General features: G+C 38.9%; 3 protein-coding genes across 3 annotated transcripts; 2 read left to right on the top strand and 1 right to left on the bottom strand.

Annotated features, from left to right (window-relative positions):
- The first annotated feature begins 7,147 nt into the window (after positions 1-7,147).
- Positions 7,148-10,125, top strand: fundc2 (fun14 domain containing 2). The gene is made up of 5 exons (XM_043222085.1): positions 7,148-7,287; positions 8,449-8,596; positions 8,680-8,755; positions 8,860-8,988; positions 9,596-10,125. Exons 1-5 carry the CDS (start codon positions 7,275-7,277, stop codon positions 9,671-9,673), a joined length of 444 nt encoding a protein of 147 aa, XP_043078020.1. The 5' UTR covers positions 7,148-7,274; the 3' UTR covers positions 9,674-10,125.
- A 161-nt stretch (positions 10,126-10,286) lies between these two features.
- Positions 10,287-11,587, bottom strand: cmc4 (C-x(9)-C motif containing 4 homolog (S. cerevisiae)). The gene is made up of 2 exons (XM_043222086.1): positions 10,676-11,587; positions 10,287-10,575 (listed from the first exon to the last, which is right to left on the bottom strand). Exons 1-2 carry the CDS (start codon positions 10,731-10,733, stop codon positions 10,433-10,435), a joined length of 201 nt encoding a protein of 66 aa, XP_043078021.1. The 5' UTR covers positions 10,734-11,587; the 3' UTR covers positions 10,287-10,432.
- Positions 11,588-11,904: 317 nt separating this feature from the next.
- Positions 11,905-14,296, top strand: brcc3 (BRCA1/BRCA2-containing complex, subunit 3). Its single transcript, XM_043220722.1, has 8 exons — positions 11,905-12,134; positions 12,214-12,333; positions 12,800-12,887; positions 12,965-13,053; positions 13,133-13,188; positions 13,420-13,551; positions 13,632-13,675; positions 13,830-14,296. The coding sequence occupies exons 1-8, from the start codon at positions 12,030-12,032 to the stop codon at positions 13,976-13,978; spliced, it is 783 nt and encodes a 260-aa protein (XP_043076657.1). The 5' UTR covers positions 11,905-12,029; the 3' UTR covers positions 13,979-14,296.
- The last annotated feature ends 256 nt before the right edge of the window (positions 14,297-14,552 follow it).

Below are 14,552 nucleotides of genomic sequence, written 5' to 3'. Positions count from 1 at the left end.
CTGCTCAGTTGAAGAGCTAACGGTGAGCTAAAATACCTATTATTTTATTATTATGTTCCTTCAAACAATCTGGGAAAGCTGAATGCCGTGATTTCCTTCTCAAGTAGCTGAATGCACTATCATCTCTATTACTTCTGTACGGTTACATGTAACAGTCGTATACGGCTTGACCGCCGCAGATTACAGTGATACCACACGCTTCGGGTCAAGGGTTACAATGCAGACGTCACGTTTTCTGTCTTATCATATTCGGTTCAGGAGATATAGCACGAAATGCCACGGCAACCGTGAGGTTTTTTTTGTGATGGCTGCATTTTCGAAATTTGTTCAGGACCACGAACTGTACGGAGTTTCATGCTTTTACGAAAAAAACCCGGACCGTGCTTTCATTAAGAAACGTATATTTCAATCCACATATTCCATAATAATAAAAAAAAACTCTGGTAATACGTAATAAGAGTATTTCAGTGCTTCTAACAACCCGTTACTTCGTAAACTGTGGGAGTTCGACAGTAAATGACCAGCCTTGGGTTTACTGGCATCGTCTCCTCTTGGGTGGGGAGAATACTGTGTTATTGTTTTTCTTTCTTTCTTTTTTTCTCGTAGATTCATTGAAACCACAAATCTGCCCCTACGTATGAGCCGGGAAAGTCTAGGGGGGCAAAGAGTTGCCCGCTGCGCCGCTGAACCTTCTTTTTTTTGTTGGTTTTAGGCTATACTGTCAATGACTACCACTCACGCACATACAGAAAACTTAAAAGTCTCGATCAGATCCGCCCATCATTAATAAATCTGATTTGAATCACTCGATTCCTTTAAGTTTTTCTACATGAACAATGCAGCATGCTTCGATTATATTACATTCGCGATACATAGAACATACTTTTTAAACACCTGTAATGCTATTTTTACTAATTTAGAGAATGCATGCGCAATTTGGAGTTTTCTGGTTGACCACAGCGGTCTAAATAACAGGTTTCTGACAGAAAGCTGGTCACAAGGTGTCCCGCTACGGTACTCCAGCCTGCTTTGAAGCCACGCGTTTGGTGAAATGCATTATTTAAATGAAGCTGACTTGGAAATCTGTCCGGGGCAACATCAAAAGACAACACACAAATAAACAAGAAAAAGGCCCCGCCTGCAATTTAGGATGACGGGTGGTGATGAGCGTCGATTTCCTGTACGCTATACTCACAAACTTTACTCTGACTTCCTGTATGCAAGGAGCTTTATGATTCACCAAAATGTTTATGCAAATAGAAGCCTTTTTGGGGACAGTCAAGGTTACATTTTTTAGCCGAATGATGACATCAGTTTAAAACCCACAGAAGGTCAAATAAGTACAGAACGATGAGATACAGAATTATGTAATGGTCTCACACGAGACACGCATACATTTGACAGTGGATACGATCCTTTCTCGTTCTTTTCTTTACCTTCAGTATGAGACAAGCAGCGCTTTTCATCATCAAACACGTTACATAACAAAACCGTCGGGTACTTTCTTTGTTGTTGTCTCAAATTAACAATCAGAAGAAAGTACATATATTAGATTTATGATTTTCGTTACATTTTGTTTATTTAATGTGATACAATTCTTGTCTTCTTTTAATAAAAGGCTCATATGAAAATAGTAATATTTGTTGTGTTTAAAAAGAGAATGGCTTTTCATTTTACTTTCATTTTCTTTATTCACATTTAGCCTATTTTGGTACGTTTCGTTTTTTTATTTAGTTAATGTGATCCAGTCATTGTCTTCTTTTGATTTGATTATCATATATGAAAATAGTTTGTTGTATTTAAAAAGAGAATTGCTTTAATTTTAAATAGTTTATTTATTCATTATTTTTGTACATTTATTTTTCATTTATTTAATTTGACATAATTCTTGTCTTTCATTTCAGGTAATTTGTTTATGCAATTATTTTATATATTCATATATATATATATATATATATATATATATATATATATATATATATATATATATATATTTTATACATTTATTTTTATTTTATTTCATGCTAGATTTATTGCCTTCTTTCAGTAAAATTATCATATTAAAAGAGTTTATTTAAAAATAATATGTTTAATTTCAATCAGTTTGACTATTCATAATAATTTTTCTGTACATTTTTTTATATGATACAATTCTTGTGTTCTTTTGGTATAATATATAAAACAAATACTTGTATTTAAAAAGCAATGTTTCTTTTTTAATCATTATGTTTCTTCATCTAAATAAATAAATGAATCTATAAATAGATAAATTATATATATATATATATATATATATATATATATATATATATATATATGGAAAGGGTGACTCTTAACTTTTAACTTTTGTTAAATTCTTGCAAGGGGTATCTCAGCACGCACCCCAGGTCCATTCATCTTTAGAAGAGTCCCTGTCCAAGGTATTGCCAGCGATGCTCATTTGAAAGTGTTGCTATCAAAAGGGACTGTCCCTCGTAAGGTGACTAACACACACACAATTCCCAGCCAGGTGAAGGGAGAGACCCAGGGGAAATTTATAGAGGGCAGATAAACTCAGGCCACCCGCACACACACACACACACACACACACACACACACATGACACACACGCTCTCATAAGACGACCGGTCGAGCGCCAGGCTCTGCCGTGTGCAGACACAACACTCTGTCAAGCTCTTCTGCAACCAAGGAAGTCGCTTTTTCCGTGTTCTCAGAATTCGGAGAAGACTTCAGCAGAGGAAGGATGTGGAGCAATAGACAGTTTGCGTGAGACGACAAGTGAGGAGTTCAGTGGAAATCGGCATGGTGGTGAAAAGTGAGGGTTCTGAGCCAACAAGCGTCTTTGTGGGCGCTTGAACGAGAAGTCAAGAGCTCAGAGAGGAACCCCGGACGGCTCGCCGAGATCAAGTAAGTCGTTCTAGATGTCGTTCATCGCATTGCAGCTTTCCTTTTTTGAATATATATATATATATCTTTACCTTTATATACGTCTTTATTAACCTCCTGCACAACACGCGCCGTTAGTCTACGAACAAAGAAAAGAGTTTTCCCGAAGAAGCATCACGTTTCCTCTCCGTGATCTCAAATATCGTGAGACACACACGAATAATGCTCTTCTTTTCTGCTCAGTTTGTATTAAGCAAGCCTGGATGCTTTTGGGAAATAACCTATGCATAACAAGGACACGGTATTCCCCCTGACAGACAACATCGGTTTCGCTTTTTCTGAACAGCTCTTTCAAAGGAGGCGCTTGGGAGGACGGACTCCGAGCACTGCTCAGGAGGGCCCGTCGTCGGCACTGTCTCAGCCCCGCAAGAAGACGGAACTCTTGACATCAAACAGAAGAACGCGTGAGGCTTCGGTAGCTGTCCAGGTGGATTATTATCGGCGCAGATGTGAATGATTTACAAATGCTTCGGTCGTAGTGGGCTCCGTGGACCGCACAGACGCTGCCGTCTACCGAATGTGTGCAAGGACGGCACTGATGTCATTTGCTCACTCAGTACTCGGTGTAGAGTCTGTCTGATATCAAAATGCAGCTACATCTGATTACTGGGTCAGTAAAGATTTCACACGCTTCAATCCAAAGATCTCCAAAGATCTCCAAGATCTCCTTTTGCAACGTTATTGTGTTTCATATCCCATGCTGTAGTGCACAGGTCTCGTAACAAAATAAAGTTTTTATCCAAACACGAGTCTTATGCGGTCGTTCAGGCTTCTACGTTTCACAGTTAAACGGGGCGAACGCTCAAGGAACTCTTTTTGTGGTTTTAGAAGCGTGCATTTAACATTTTGAGTCTCTGGAAGAAAAACGTAAGCATGCAAATGAAATGAAGGGCCAGGCAGACTCTGTCATCACTTCCACCCCAAATTTCCCGGACTACGGCTTTGCTCCACCAGGGGGCCCAGAGAGTGTGGCCAGCGTCCCGAGGGCGGATCAAGCGTTGCCCTGGGAACAAACCAGGAACACCTTCACGCAGCCACTCAACGAAGGATTCGCCACACCTGGAGCTCTATCAGCCGCTCCAGATAAGCCTGACAGGCGACGCGCTTCAGTGAGCCCTGCGAGACTCGGGTTGCACACTAACTTGTTGTCTTTCTCTTTCTCCCAGGAAAGCTGATGAAATTAAAGACTGCTGTGTTAAAAAAGATCAACGATATTAATAACAGCGAGCGTTTCGTTCCCTCATTGTGTGACCGATATGGAAACCTCTCTGAAAAACTGAGGGGTCAAAGGGGAGACGTCGCATTTTTTATACAATTACCAGGTCTGCTTTAATGTTTCATTTAACTTTATGGGTGAAACAGCTAATGTTCATCCTCATTCAGAGCAACTGATATACAAAAACTAAACATTGTTGTCACTTGTGCTTATTAGAGTACGTGAAAGACAAAGTTGGTTTTAAAACGGATTTAAAATGACAAAAATGTGTCTTCTGTAAGTCATGGCAAATACGTGAGATAGTCCTTATTTTGGCACAGGATCAAAAAAGGAATGAATAAAAAAGCTATATTTAACTTTTATTGCTTTGATGCTTGAAAACTCCTTCTGGTGTGATTAAATATTTGATCCCAAACCGTGTGGATACATTATTGTAGGCTGTTCGTAAAGCAGTCGTGAAAATATGACGTAATTCGAAAAATTGTGGAGATGAACGCAGAGCAGGGAATTCCCACCAAACTGCGACAAATATGTCGATGAAAAATAAGCGGACAAATAAATCGATCGATTAACAAATCGAAACAAATATAACGATGCTCTTAAATCTGCAAAGCGTATTACTTTTTCTATGAAACATTGTGAATTTAAACCTGACTGTACTGCGCTTCGGAGTATAACAATGCTCTTTAATTAAATGGACGCTATTTCTTTAAATGCTGATATGACCCTGGTGATTGTGGCCAGACCTCAAAGAAGGACTCCCTCATCACGAAAGGAAGTGAGCCCGCTGATGTTCATCTCTTTATTTCTAGATTATAACGTCGCTCTCTACATGCAAACCAATATTGAACCTTCGTTAAATCCATTCGCATTCATTCAATGAACCGACGGTCGGTTGTTATTTTATAATTGACTTGAAGAATTGGCTTTCGACGTAACAGAAATGAATATACAGTCAGGAATAAGAAAAGAAAAGAAAAGCAGAAAGGAAGTGGAAGGGGTAATCGTCTGCTTTCTGTCAGACATACAGTAACAATTTTTTTGTAATAATATCCTTTACAAAAAATGCTAATATCTAATATCAGCTGAGCCAAGCTTTACCTTTTGTATACATTTATTACATTAAATTGGTTTAGAAGGTTTGTTTTTTGTATTTTCAGGGAACAGACGCAGTTTATGATAGAGGCTGAATGAATGAATGAATGAATGAATGAATCCAAAGGTAAACATCTGCGCATCTAAATGACAAGTCTTACTTAAATGTATTAATTTAGTTTATGGACAGGTTAGAGAACTGCTTTAGAGAGTATTTATCATCTTCATTGTTACCTGACTATGTAAAAAAAAAAAATAACAATGAAAAATGTTATTTGGCAAATATAATAAATGGTTACACTTCATTTTAAAGCCTACTTGCATGCAATTATGCATAATTCATTGCTTTTATAATAATGTGTATGTGTGATATGTGAAACAAGGACAACTTAAAATAAAGGGACTGTTTGATTAAACCGACCTAAACCAACTAAAGCGCGCTGAGCCAACTAAACAGATTTGAAGAACTTTCTTCAGTTAAAAATGTTTGTTCTTTTTAATGAATTCACGTTTTTCTCTCTGTGTTTTAACCGTTTATCTCAAGCGTTCATTGCAGTTAGATATATATATAAATTCCACATTATAATTGTTTCAAAGCACACAATCTTTATAATATGTAATGTGAACACTGGTTTAATCGGCAAAAACGCAGATGTATGAATTATATTATTTTACGTTGGCGCTTTTAACGCTATGCAGTAAGCAATGCAAGACTTGCTGACAAAACCATACAGTTTGGATAAAAGCATAATTGCTATTTCAGCTGTCGACTAAAACACATTCAGGTTAGAGTTATATAACGAACGTGGTGTGCACTCTTAGCTTTAATTTAAAGAAAAGGTTCAGTAATCGGACAATTTCATGTACAGGTGCAGTCTACTGGTTCATTATGAAGCAGGTGAAAGGTCTGGGGTTGACTTTAGAGCCGGTCCAAAGACAATGCCTCGAAAACAAAAAAATATCCATCTGAGAGATAGCAGGGGCGTTTAGTGTCCAGATCAATAGTCGAAAAAACTCTGAAAGGACCCAACACAGAAGAAGAAAGAAAAACATCCAGCCAAAGAGAAGGAACAACAGACGAAAGCAGACGTCAGCAGGGTTCGGCACGAGCTGCAAACAACGACAGACCGCTGAAATGAAGATCAACCTGTACCAGAAAAGACAGGGGCTCATGATCCAAAGCACACAGCATCGTCTGTGAAAGACGCGGAGAAGTCTCTGATGGATGAGCATGTCTTCCAGCGGCTCTGGGCTACCGGCGTATATTAATGGCACGGCAGAAGACCGAAGCAGCTGTAGAAGTGTATAGAGATACACTGTCTGCTCAGATTCATAGGACCCAAATACAGAAAAAGAAACTCAGGAGTGCTTGAAGATAAAAAAAGTGTAATATTCTGTAATGGCCAAGTCAATCTCCTGACATTGCATTTTCACTCGATGAAGACAAAACACAGAAAGACCCACAAACAAATAACACTTGATATTTATTATATTTATATAGATTAAATTATATTTATTTGTCTAATTACATGACAATGTGGTGACTGTGTATTATTTTTGTTCAACCCCTTGAATTAAAGCTTAAAGTCTGAAACCTCGTAAGGTTGCATACCAACAAGTCATTGTAAATAACAGTTATGTATAAATGACAGTTATGAAAAATAACATTTAATGTTATTTATTAGCCTATTTTTTATTTCGATTTTTTTTTTTTTTGCAACATCTGTGCAATTGAAACTTGAGGAAAACTTGATCCTGGTCTTCCAGTTAGATAAAACAAATAAATGAATAAATGAAATAGCATAGGATTATTTCTGACATTTCAATACGGTTCGCTTGAAAAATAAACATTAAACGGCGCAGACCGTCAAAGTCCCACGAGAGCACGCGGCTCCTCGTGCTTTCGAATCACTCTCGCGGTACTTCGCTGTCGAACCGGACACGCCTACTTGCGCAGGTCACGTGACGCGGAGGATGCGCACGGAAATTATCGTCCGGATAGAAAACGCGCAAGAAAATGTCTGAGAAGGGTAAGCGTCGAGGTTTTCGCGTTTTCTCACATAACAAGCGTTTAAATGAGACCGCGTCTTACCTAATGTCTCCGTTAGACGTTACGACAAGCCTACACGTCACGAAAGGACCTTGAGAGTCGTTGAATTACGGTGACACACGTGTAAACAAGCGTCCTTCAGCAGGCGAAGTAGCACGGTTTACATTAAAACGCACGTCTTAACCGCGTATAGAAACTGTTTCACCGATGAAGAGAGATTGTTTTAATCGTACAGCGTTTATAACGATTTATTCGCACACTAGCGAGGTCACATGCTAAACCAATTAATGTTTGTGGCATGAGTCATGTTTACCCACACGCCCCTCGCGCTTCATATGTGATTATATAAGAGAAACCTCGAACGTGTCTACCAGAAAAACAATTATGAGCACTGCTTGACGCCCAAATATATCAGCATGCAAACAAAATCTTCAAAAGCCACCATAAGCATTGTATTTTATTAGCTGGATGTAGACCAAGTCAAGCTAGTTGTATCATGCACGACTCGTCAGACTCCTCTTTCTTTGCTTCAGATGCATGTGAAAGCGATACCGTGTCTGTTGGCAGCAGCAGTGTGCTATTTCTGTGTCTGGCTTATGTCTGGAACCTAGCAAGCTTACATCATTAGCCAGGGTTATCACGTAGAGATGCTCACAGTGACGGATCTCTCTGTGTCCCACCTGGATGGAGAGCAGTGGCATCTCAACTGATTTTCTCCTTGACCTTGCGCTGCATCTCAGCCCGTGTTTCTACCCACAACAGTGAATTCAAGTAGACCCCGATGCTTGTTGTAAACTCGCTATCCATGCCTTTGGGTGAGACGCGGCAATAATGAATAAAAACTCGAATGGGTTCCGTTTTAAAATTGTGCAAATTTTATTTAGGCGTCATGTACAAAAAATTAAATTGTGCAAAAGAAAACCGTACTAAGCAGCTTGGGTATAGTCTAAATAAAATAAAATATAAATGTTATAAATAACAATATAATTTCTAAACATAAATATGTTAAATACAATGAGTAAATAATATTAATTTATTTTATATATCCGCTCGGCATCAAAGACGACGTTTTTCTTTATTGAATATTGTCAGGATTGATTTAAATGCGTTGCATAAAATGGATGTTGCTGTGTCCCGACAGACTCCGAAACCTTCGACGTGATGGAGCTGGCCGAGCATGTCAAGAAGCAGAGGTGGTGGAACAAAATGTTCGGAAAAAATAATTCTGGGCCCGCTGCTGAGAAGTACTCCGTGGCGACGCAGCTGGCCATCGGAGGAGTGAGCGGCTGGTGAGTCCTTTACGTGAACTAAGAAGAGCGTCTAAGCTCCGAGTGGAGTACAAGTACGCAGCTTGCTCTTGTGTTTCCGTCAGGTGCGCAGGGTACTTGTTCCAGAAAGTCGGAAAGCTGGCAGCGTCGGCTGTAGGCGGCGGCTTCTTTCTGCTCCAGGTAATTCCTAAAGGCTGTAAAAATCATAACTCTCGTCCCCGAGAGTCTGTTATTATCATTTATGGTCGTTTAAAGACGTAAGCGATCTCCCAATGCGCTTTCAGATTGCTCATCACACAGGCTACATTAAAGTAGACTGGAAAAGAGTCGAGCAAGACGTGAACAAGGCCAAGAAGCAGCTGAAGCTGAGTTCAGACAAGCCTCCCAAAGAAGTGAGAACCAAGTTTAACGAGGTAAGAAAATATCCTAGTTGCGTTTATGATTTCCTCACACTCACTTTAAACCGCTATCACGGTGTATAATAGCGTCGTGATTTTTTTTCATGGTATTGAGAAGAAAATGCAACTGAATGCAGAGTATAGTATGTCTCTTTTTTTTTTTTTTTTTTTTCCACCTCGTCTGCCAGTCAGACTCTCAACACACACACACACACACACACACATTGCAGAAGCTATAAGTGAGGCCGATGAAAAATACACGCCATCTTTCAGTTTAATACACAAGTAAAGCTTACAGTAGTCCATCTAATAATAGTTATAAACTATTACATGCACCTCAGAAGAGTAGTCTAATGTTTATAGCTTGTTAGGAGCTTATTTACTTAAACTGTTAGTCATTTATTTACACACGTCTTTAGTCATATTTTTTGGAGAATATTTTGAGTGCGATAGTAAATGCACAGCGTTTATACATAAGTAGCAGTATATAAACAATTATAAATATTAGCAGTGTTATACATCAGTGGCATTCATTTGTGTGACACCTTATATGTGATATGGTTAGCCTATTTTAAGTGTATGAATGAGAAGCATATATATAATTTTTTTTTTCTCCACGCAGGTGCAAGTTTTTGTCAAGAACAACATTGTTCTCACAGGAGGTTTCGCCGGTGGCTTTCTGCTCGGCCTGGCTTCGTAGGATCTCTCTCGTTGTTACGTCTTCTACCCCGAGGATGTCGTCCAGCTTCTGTGTGATACTGCAGCTTGTATTTAACTCGGCACTCCTAAACATTTAAGAATGTACGCTCCGTTTCTCGGCTGTGCGTTGCTTTAGTATGCACTTAAAACCCCTGTTACGCTTTTGTTCATTTGAACGTTTTGCTATATTATTTTGGTACAAACTATTTTTGACACGAGACTTGAAAAGTCCGCTTGTTTAAACGTGTAAATAGTTGAAATCGGCCCTTTGAAATTCACATCTCAACTTGAAGTTTGACGTCACGGTGACTGATCCAAGTGCATTTAATTGTTAAAACTGTTTGTAATAAATCTGGACGTTACTTTAAAGGCCGAGGGGTCGATAAAAGTTGTAATTTTAATTAATAATGACAGAAATGTTTAAAGTAAATAGACAATCAGGTGTTAAACCATTCCGATTCGCCTTTTGGTCTCTTATTTTGATTGTTATTTATGAAATACATTGCTTCTGTTCACCTATATTGAGTCCAGTTAGTGTTCCGGATGTTGAATTCGTAAGGATAACCTCGCTAAACTATTACTAGGTTGAATAAATGATGTGAGCCAGAGACAACTTGGTGATTTAATTAAAGTTTTATTGTAAAAAGAAGAGACAAGCGGAGGACGACTGACATCTTTGGAGAATATGTATTCCATATGTCCATGAAAGTCTCCTCGGATCTCTTGGAGCAAATATACACGCGTGCTGTTTAGCCTTCTATTAAATGATTGTCTTTGTGTCAGTAGATCTGTGTTCTTTGGCAAACCCAGAGCAGCAGACAGAGTTTTCTCCTGCGTGGACTTCACAGCACTTCCTCATGTCTCGGATCACATCCTCGCAGAGGCGTTCAATGTATTTGTTGGCTGTTAAAAATACAAGATGGTCATAAGATGGTTAAACCGCTTCAGATAAACAGCCTGCGGTCTTCAAGGTCGACCTAACATCGAGATCTCGTGAAGCTACCTTGTAAACATTTCTGAATGGCACATGCCTGTTTTTGACAAGGATCTTTCTGTGGCATTTTGTTTTCAGATAAGTACAGCAGCGAGCTGCAGCTTGTAAGAATTATTAAATCTCTCACTTTCTGAGGAGACGTCGACGTCGCCGGCTGTGCGACTCCAAATGTCTTCCGGCTAGAAAACGCCCCAATCTCCGAACATGCTTGACATTAACTTTTTTTTAAAATCTGTTTTTAGAGCGGTATCTCCAGTAACAATACCATCTCCGGTCACACGGTGTCAAATAGTGATCTCGATTTATGCTGCTACAACGACACTTAGCTTACATGCATTACTGTCAGCGAAATAAACGTAAACAAACAGATAGCGTCCGCATCTGTTTCATATTCGACCCTCTGTTGCCCTCTAGTGCTAGAGATGCGCCACAGCATCACGAATACACAACACTACAGCATTTCATAAACATAAATGTCATCAGTAATAATAATAAGAGGATACATACGTATACTGGATGATATTGAGGGAGGGAGAAAGATGAGTTTAAGGTCATATATATCTTACGGACTGGTTTGTTGGATTCATTAAGTGTAGCCTATAATTTTAAAGCTAATTTAAATTCTCAAAATCTGTGTAAAAATGTGATCTAGAACTTTTACATGAAACCTTCACTTTAAAGACGTGTTAATAGAGTTTAATAGGCTATATTTAACCACACATACACATGTTTACAGTTTAAAGTTGCGTAATGGGCACAGATGAAATTCAGGTTAGATATATTTTACTTTTTTTTTTTTTTTTTTTTACATTTGGAAACCCTAGTTTAATGTAATACATTTCCAATACATAAATCAATGCTGTATGATTAATCATAAAATTTAAAACAAATGCATTGTAAATTGTTCTATACAAATAAAAGTGACTTGACCTTATTGGTATGTAAGAATGGAATTTATATATATATATATATATATATATATATATATATATATATATATATATATATATATATATATTTTTTTTTTTTTTTTTTTTTTTTTTTTGATAGACCTGTAACTGCATCTGAAAGACAAGTTACTGTGATATTTCACTAGTCAAAATTTAACATTTTACTTTCACTTTTTGAAGAAATTCATTTCTGTGATACCGTTTTTGATGTCACGTGGCCTTCCCAGATAAACCAAAACATAGTTGATATTTTCCGGTCACCGTAAATCAACACGTGATTCCCCCCTCTCCTGTTTCCCGTCGGAAGGAATTGAATGTAGCGCGTGCGCTCCGCCGATGGGGAAGTGCTGCACAGCGATAAACAAACAAACAAATCAGAAAAACGGACGCACTGTTAACCCGTGCTTCATATAATGGCCGTGAGCGCTGTACATTTAGAGTCGGACGCGTTTCTAGTCTGTATGAATCACGCTCTGAGCACGGAGAAAGAGGAAGTAATGGGGCTCTGCATCGGCGAGGTTTGGGTTTCTTCTGTCTACGACGCGTTGTTCTGTATAAACGCGGCTGTGTTTATGAGACTGTGTTCATGCCTAACAGGTGGACACAAACCGCATCGTGCACATTCATTCTGTCATAATTCTGCGTCGATCAGACAAGAGGAAAGACAGAGTGGAGATTTCACCGGAGCAGCTGTCAGCAGCGTCCACCGAAGCCGAGATATCCTTTCTCATCCTCTCCCTTACATATAACGCATGCATTATTTTGCTTAATAACCTCTTTACATCGTTTATTTCTTTATTCTGCAATACTAAAAAAGAAACATTACCACGGTATTTCTCAGACTGAAGGAGCATGTAACTACAGTACTTGTATGGGTCAATAATGGCTTTATATTATATTTAATACGTTTTTCAGTAGAAATGTCATGCCATCAAAAGTGTCAGCTTTGGCTCATGTTTGGGACATTTCGTAACATGCAATAAAAATAAGAACCTGGGATTAGTTGATTATTTTTGGAAAACTGGAAAAAAAAAAAGGGAATTAATTTTTCTCTTATAGAAAATGCCTGAGGGGTCGTGAAGAGGTTTAAGATGAAAATGGACTGTTAAGTCTTGTACTGGGCAAAACGTCATTTATGAGCAATCCTGATATTATTTTAGCCCATTTTCTTAATACGGGGCACAGGTTGGCTGAGATGACGGGACGTCCCATGAGGGTCGTGGGCTGGTACCACTCTCATCCACACATCACCGTGTGGCCGTCACATGTCGGTTAGTAGTTTTATTAATATTAACGCGTGGAATCATTACCTTCCCTTCATTTGAATGAAATTCCAATTGTTCTACAGATGTTAGGACTCAAGCAATGTATCAGATGATGGACCAGGGTTTTGTGGGACTCATCTTCTCCTGCTTCATAGAAGATAAAAACACAAAGGTACGTTAAGCTCAGATAACGAAGAGTTGCTATTCTGTCGTCATTTTGTTGACATGGTCTTCTTTTATTTCTCTTGTAGACCGGTAGAGTCCTGTACACCTGTTTCCAGTCAGTCCAAGCCCAGAAAGGCTCAGAGTAAATAACCTGCTTCTTATTTGAAAGTTAGCATTTTTCGTTTTGCAGCTCAGATCTATACGTCATCATTTAGATTCGCCTTACAAGCTGATTTCACGCATTTAAGCACAAAACCTTAGATTCTTAGCTTCCGCAGACAGAGATCTAAACGTGTGCGTGGTTTGTTTTTCCGCTCTCTCAGCGTTTGGTGTGCTCATAACTGTGGAAATTGCTTTCTCTGCTTGTGACAAGGTATGAGCGGATTGAGATCCCCATCCACGTGGTTCCACACGAAGCCATCGGGAAGGTGTGCCTGGAGTCTGCCGTGGAGCTTCCCAGAATCCTCTGTCAAGAAGAACAGGATACATACCGAAGGATTCACAGGTATTTCCTGCGGATGCGTTTCGGATCGTTAATCATAGTGAATGCTGACCTCATGCAATATATATATATTTTTTTTTCAGCTTAACTCACCTGGATCCGATCACGAAGATACACAACGGATCAGGTAATTGCGAAAACCGCTTCCTTGTCGGTTAATGCATTATTTGTATTTTTGATTAAAGCGTGGGACTTGCCTTGTTTATTTCGCATTTGTGACATTAAGCGCTTTTTGTGTGTGTGTGTGTGCGTGTGTGTGTGTGTGTGTGCGCTCTTCTCAGTGTTCACTAAGAACCTGTGCAGTCAGATGTCGGCCATCAGCGGCCCGCTGCTTCAGTGGCTGGAAGATCGGCTGGAACAGAACAAACAAACCATCATCAAACTCCAGAAAGAGAAAGAGCAGCTGACACAAGAACTGGCTTCATTATAAGGAGAATCATTCTTTGTTGTTTTTTTGCACTGAAAGCACTGTTTTTTTGCCCTACTGCCACATTTTTTATATATATATATATATATATATATATATATATACACACACACACACACAAGCTGGTATCTCTGTAGTAGTGATATGTATACTCACTGATTGTTCTTAAAAAGGTTATTGATTGTTTTTTTTCCCTTCTATTATGGATTTGATTTTGATGACATGAATTCCCGACGCTATTTTGCCATCAGCTGTAAATCTCTGAATGTACATACACGCCGATTTAAAACGACGGCTTAAAATAAAAGTCTCTCAACGTCACGACTTGCATTTGCAATTGGAACATTTATTTCCGGGTTTTTCTTTCAGCGTCTCCGTCATTTACATGCAGGATTTTCTGGAGACGTTCAGTGTTGTCTTTGAATGTCAAGTGGCTTCCTGGTAGAGAAGGTGTCTTAAGATGAGCTTTTCCGGATGAAATACAAACATGAATGGCAGTTTGGAAGAAACGAAAGCAGGGATGTTTTAACTGCAGCCCTGTCCGACGCTTGAGCCACGCTGGTGCTAATCTTGCCAT

This window comes from Puntigrus tetrazona, chromosome 21 (assembly GCF_018831695.1).
Source record: "Puntigrus tetrazona isolate hp1 chromosome 21, ASM1883169v1, whole genome shotgun sequence".
Lineage (NCBI taxonomy): Eukaryota > Metazoa > Chordata > Actinopteri > Cypriniformes > Cyprinidae > Puntigrus > Puntigrus tetrazona.
Note: the sequence above shows the minus strand (reverse complement) of the source record. Positions and strands in the feature narration are given on the sequence as shown.

What these genes read in the sequence shown, in the direction of transcription:
- fundc2 (XM_043222085.1), top strand. An exon ending in ATCGGAGGAGTGAGCGGCTG is followed by an intron (nt 8,597 to 8,679) that starts GTGAGTCCTTTA and finishes TGTTTCCGTCAG; the next exon opens with GTGCGCAGGGTACTTGTTCC. An exon ending in TGAGAACCAAGTTTAACGAG is followed by an intron (nt 8,989 to 9,595) that starts GTAAGAAAATAT and finishes TTCTCCACGCAG; the next exon opens with GTGCAAGTTTTTGTCAAGAA.
- cmc4 (XM_043222086.1), bottom strand. Translation starts at nt 10,733, where the DNA reads ATGCCACAGAAAGATCCTTGTCAAAAACAGGCATGTGCCATTCAGAAA. An exon ending in CATTCAGAAATGTTTACAAG is followed by an intron (nt 10,576 to 10,675) that starts GTAGCTTCACGA and finishes TATTTTTAACAG; the next exon opens with CCAACAAATACATTGAACGC.
- brcc3 (XM_043220722.1), top strand. Translation starts at nt 12,030, where the DNA reads ATGGCCGTGAGCGCTGTACATTTAGAGTCGGACGCGTTTCTAGTCTGT. An exon ending in TGGGGCTCTGCATCGGCGAG is followed by an intron (nt 12,135 to 12,213) that starts GTTTGGGTTTCT and finishes CATGCCTAACAG; the next exon opens with GTGGACACAAACCGCATCGT. An exon ending in TAGAAGATAAAAACACAAAG is followed by an intron (nt 13,054 to 13,132) that starts GTACGTTAAGCT and finishes TTTCTCTTGTAG; the next exon opens with ACCGGTAGAGTCCTGTACAC.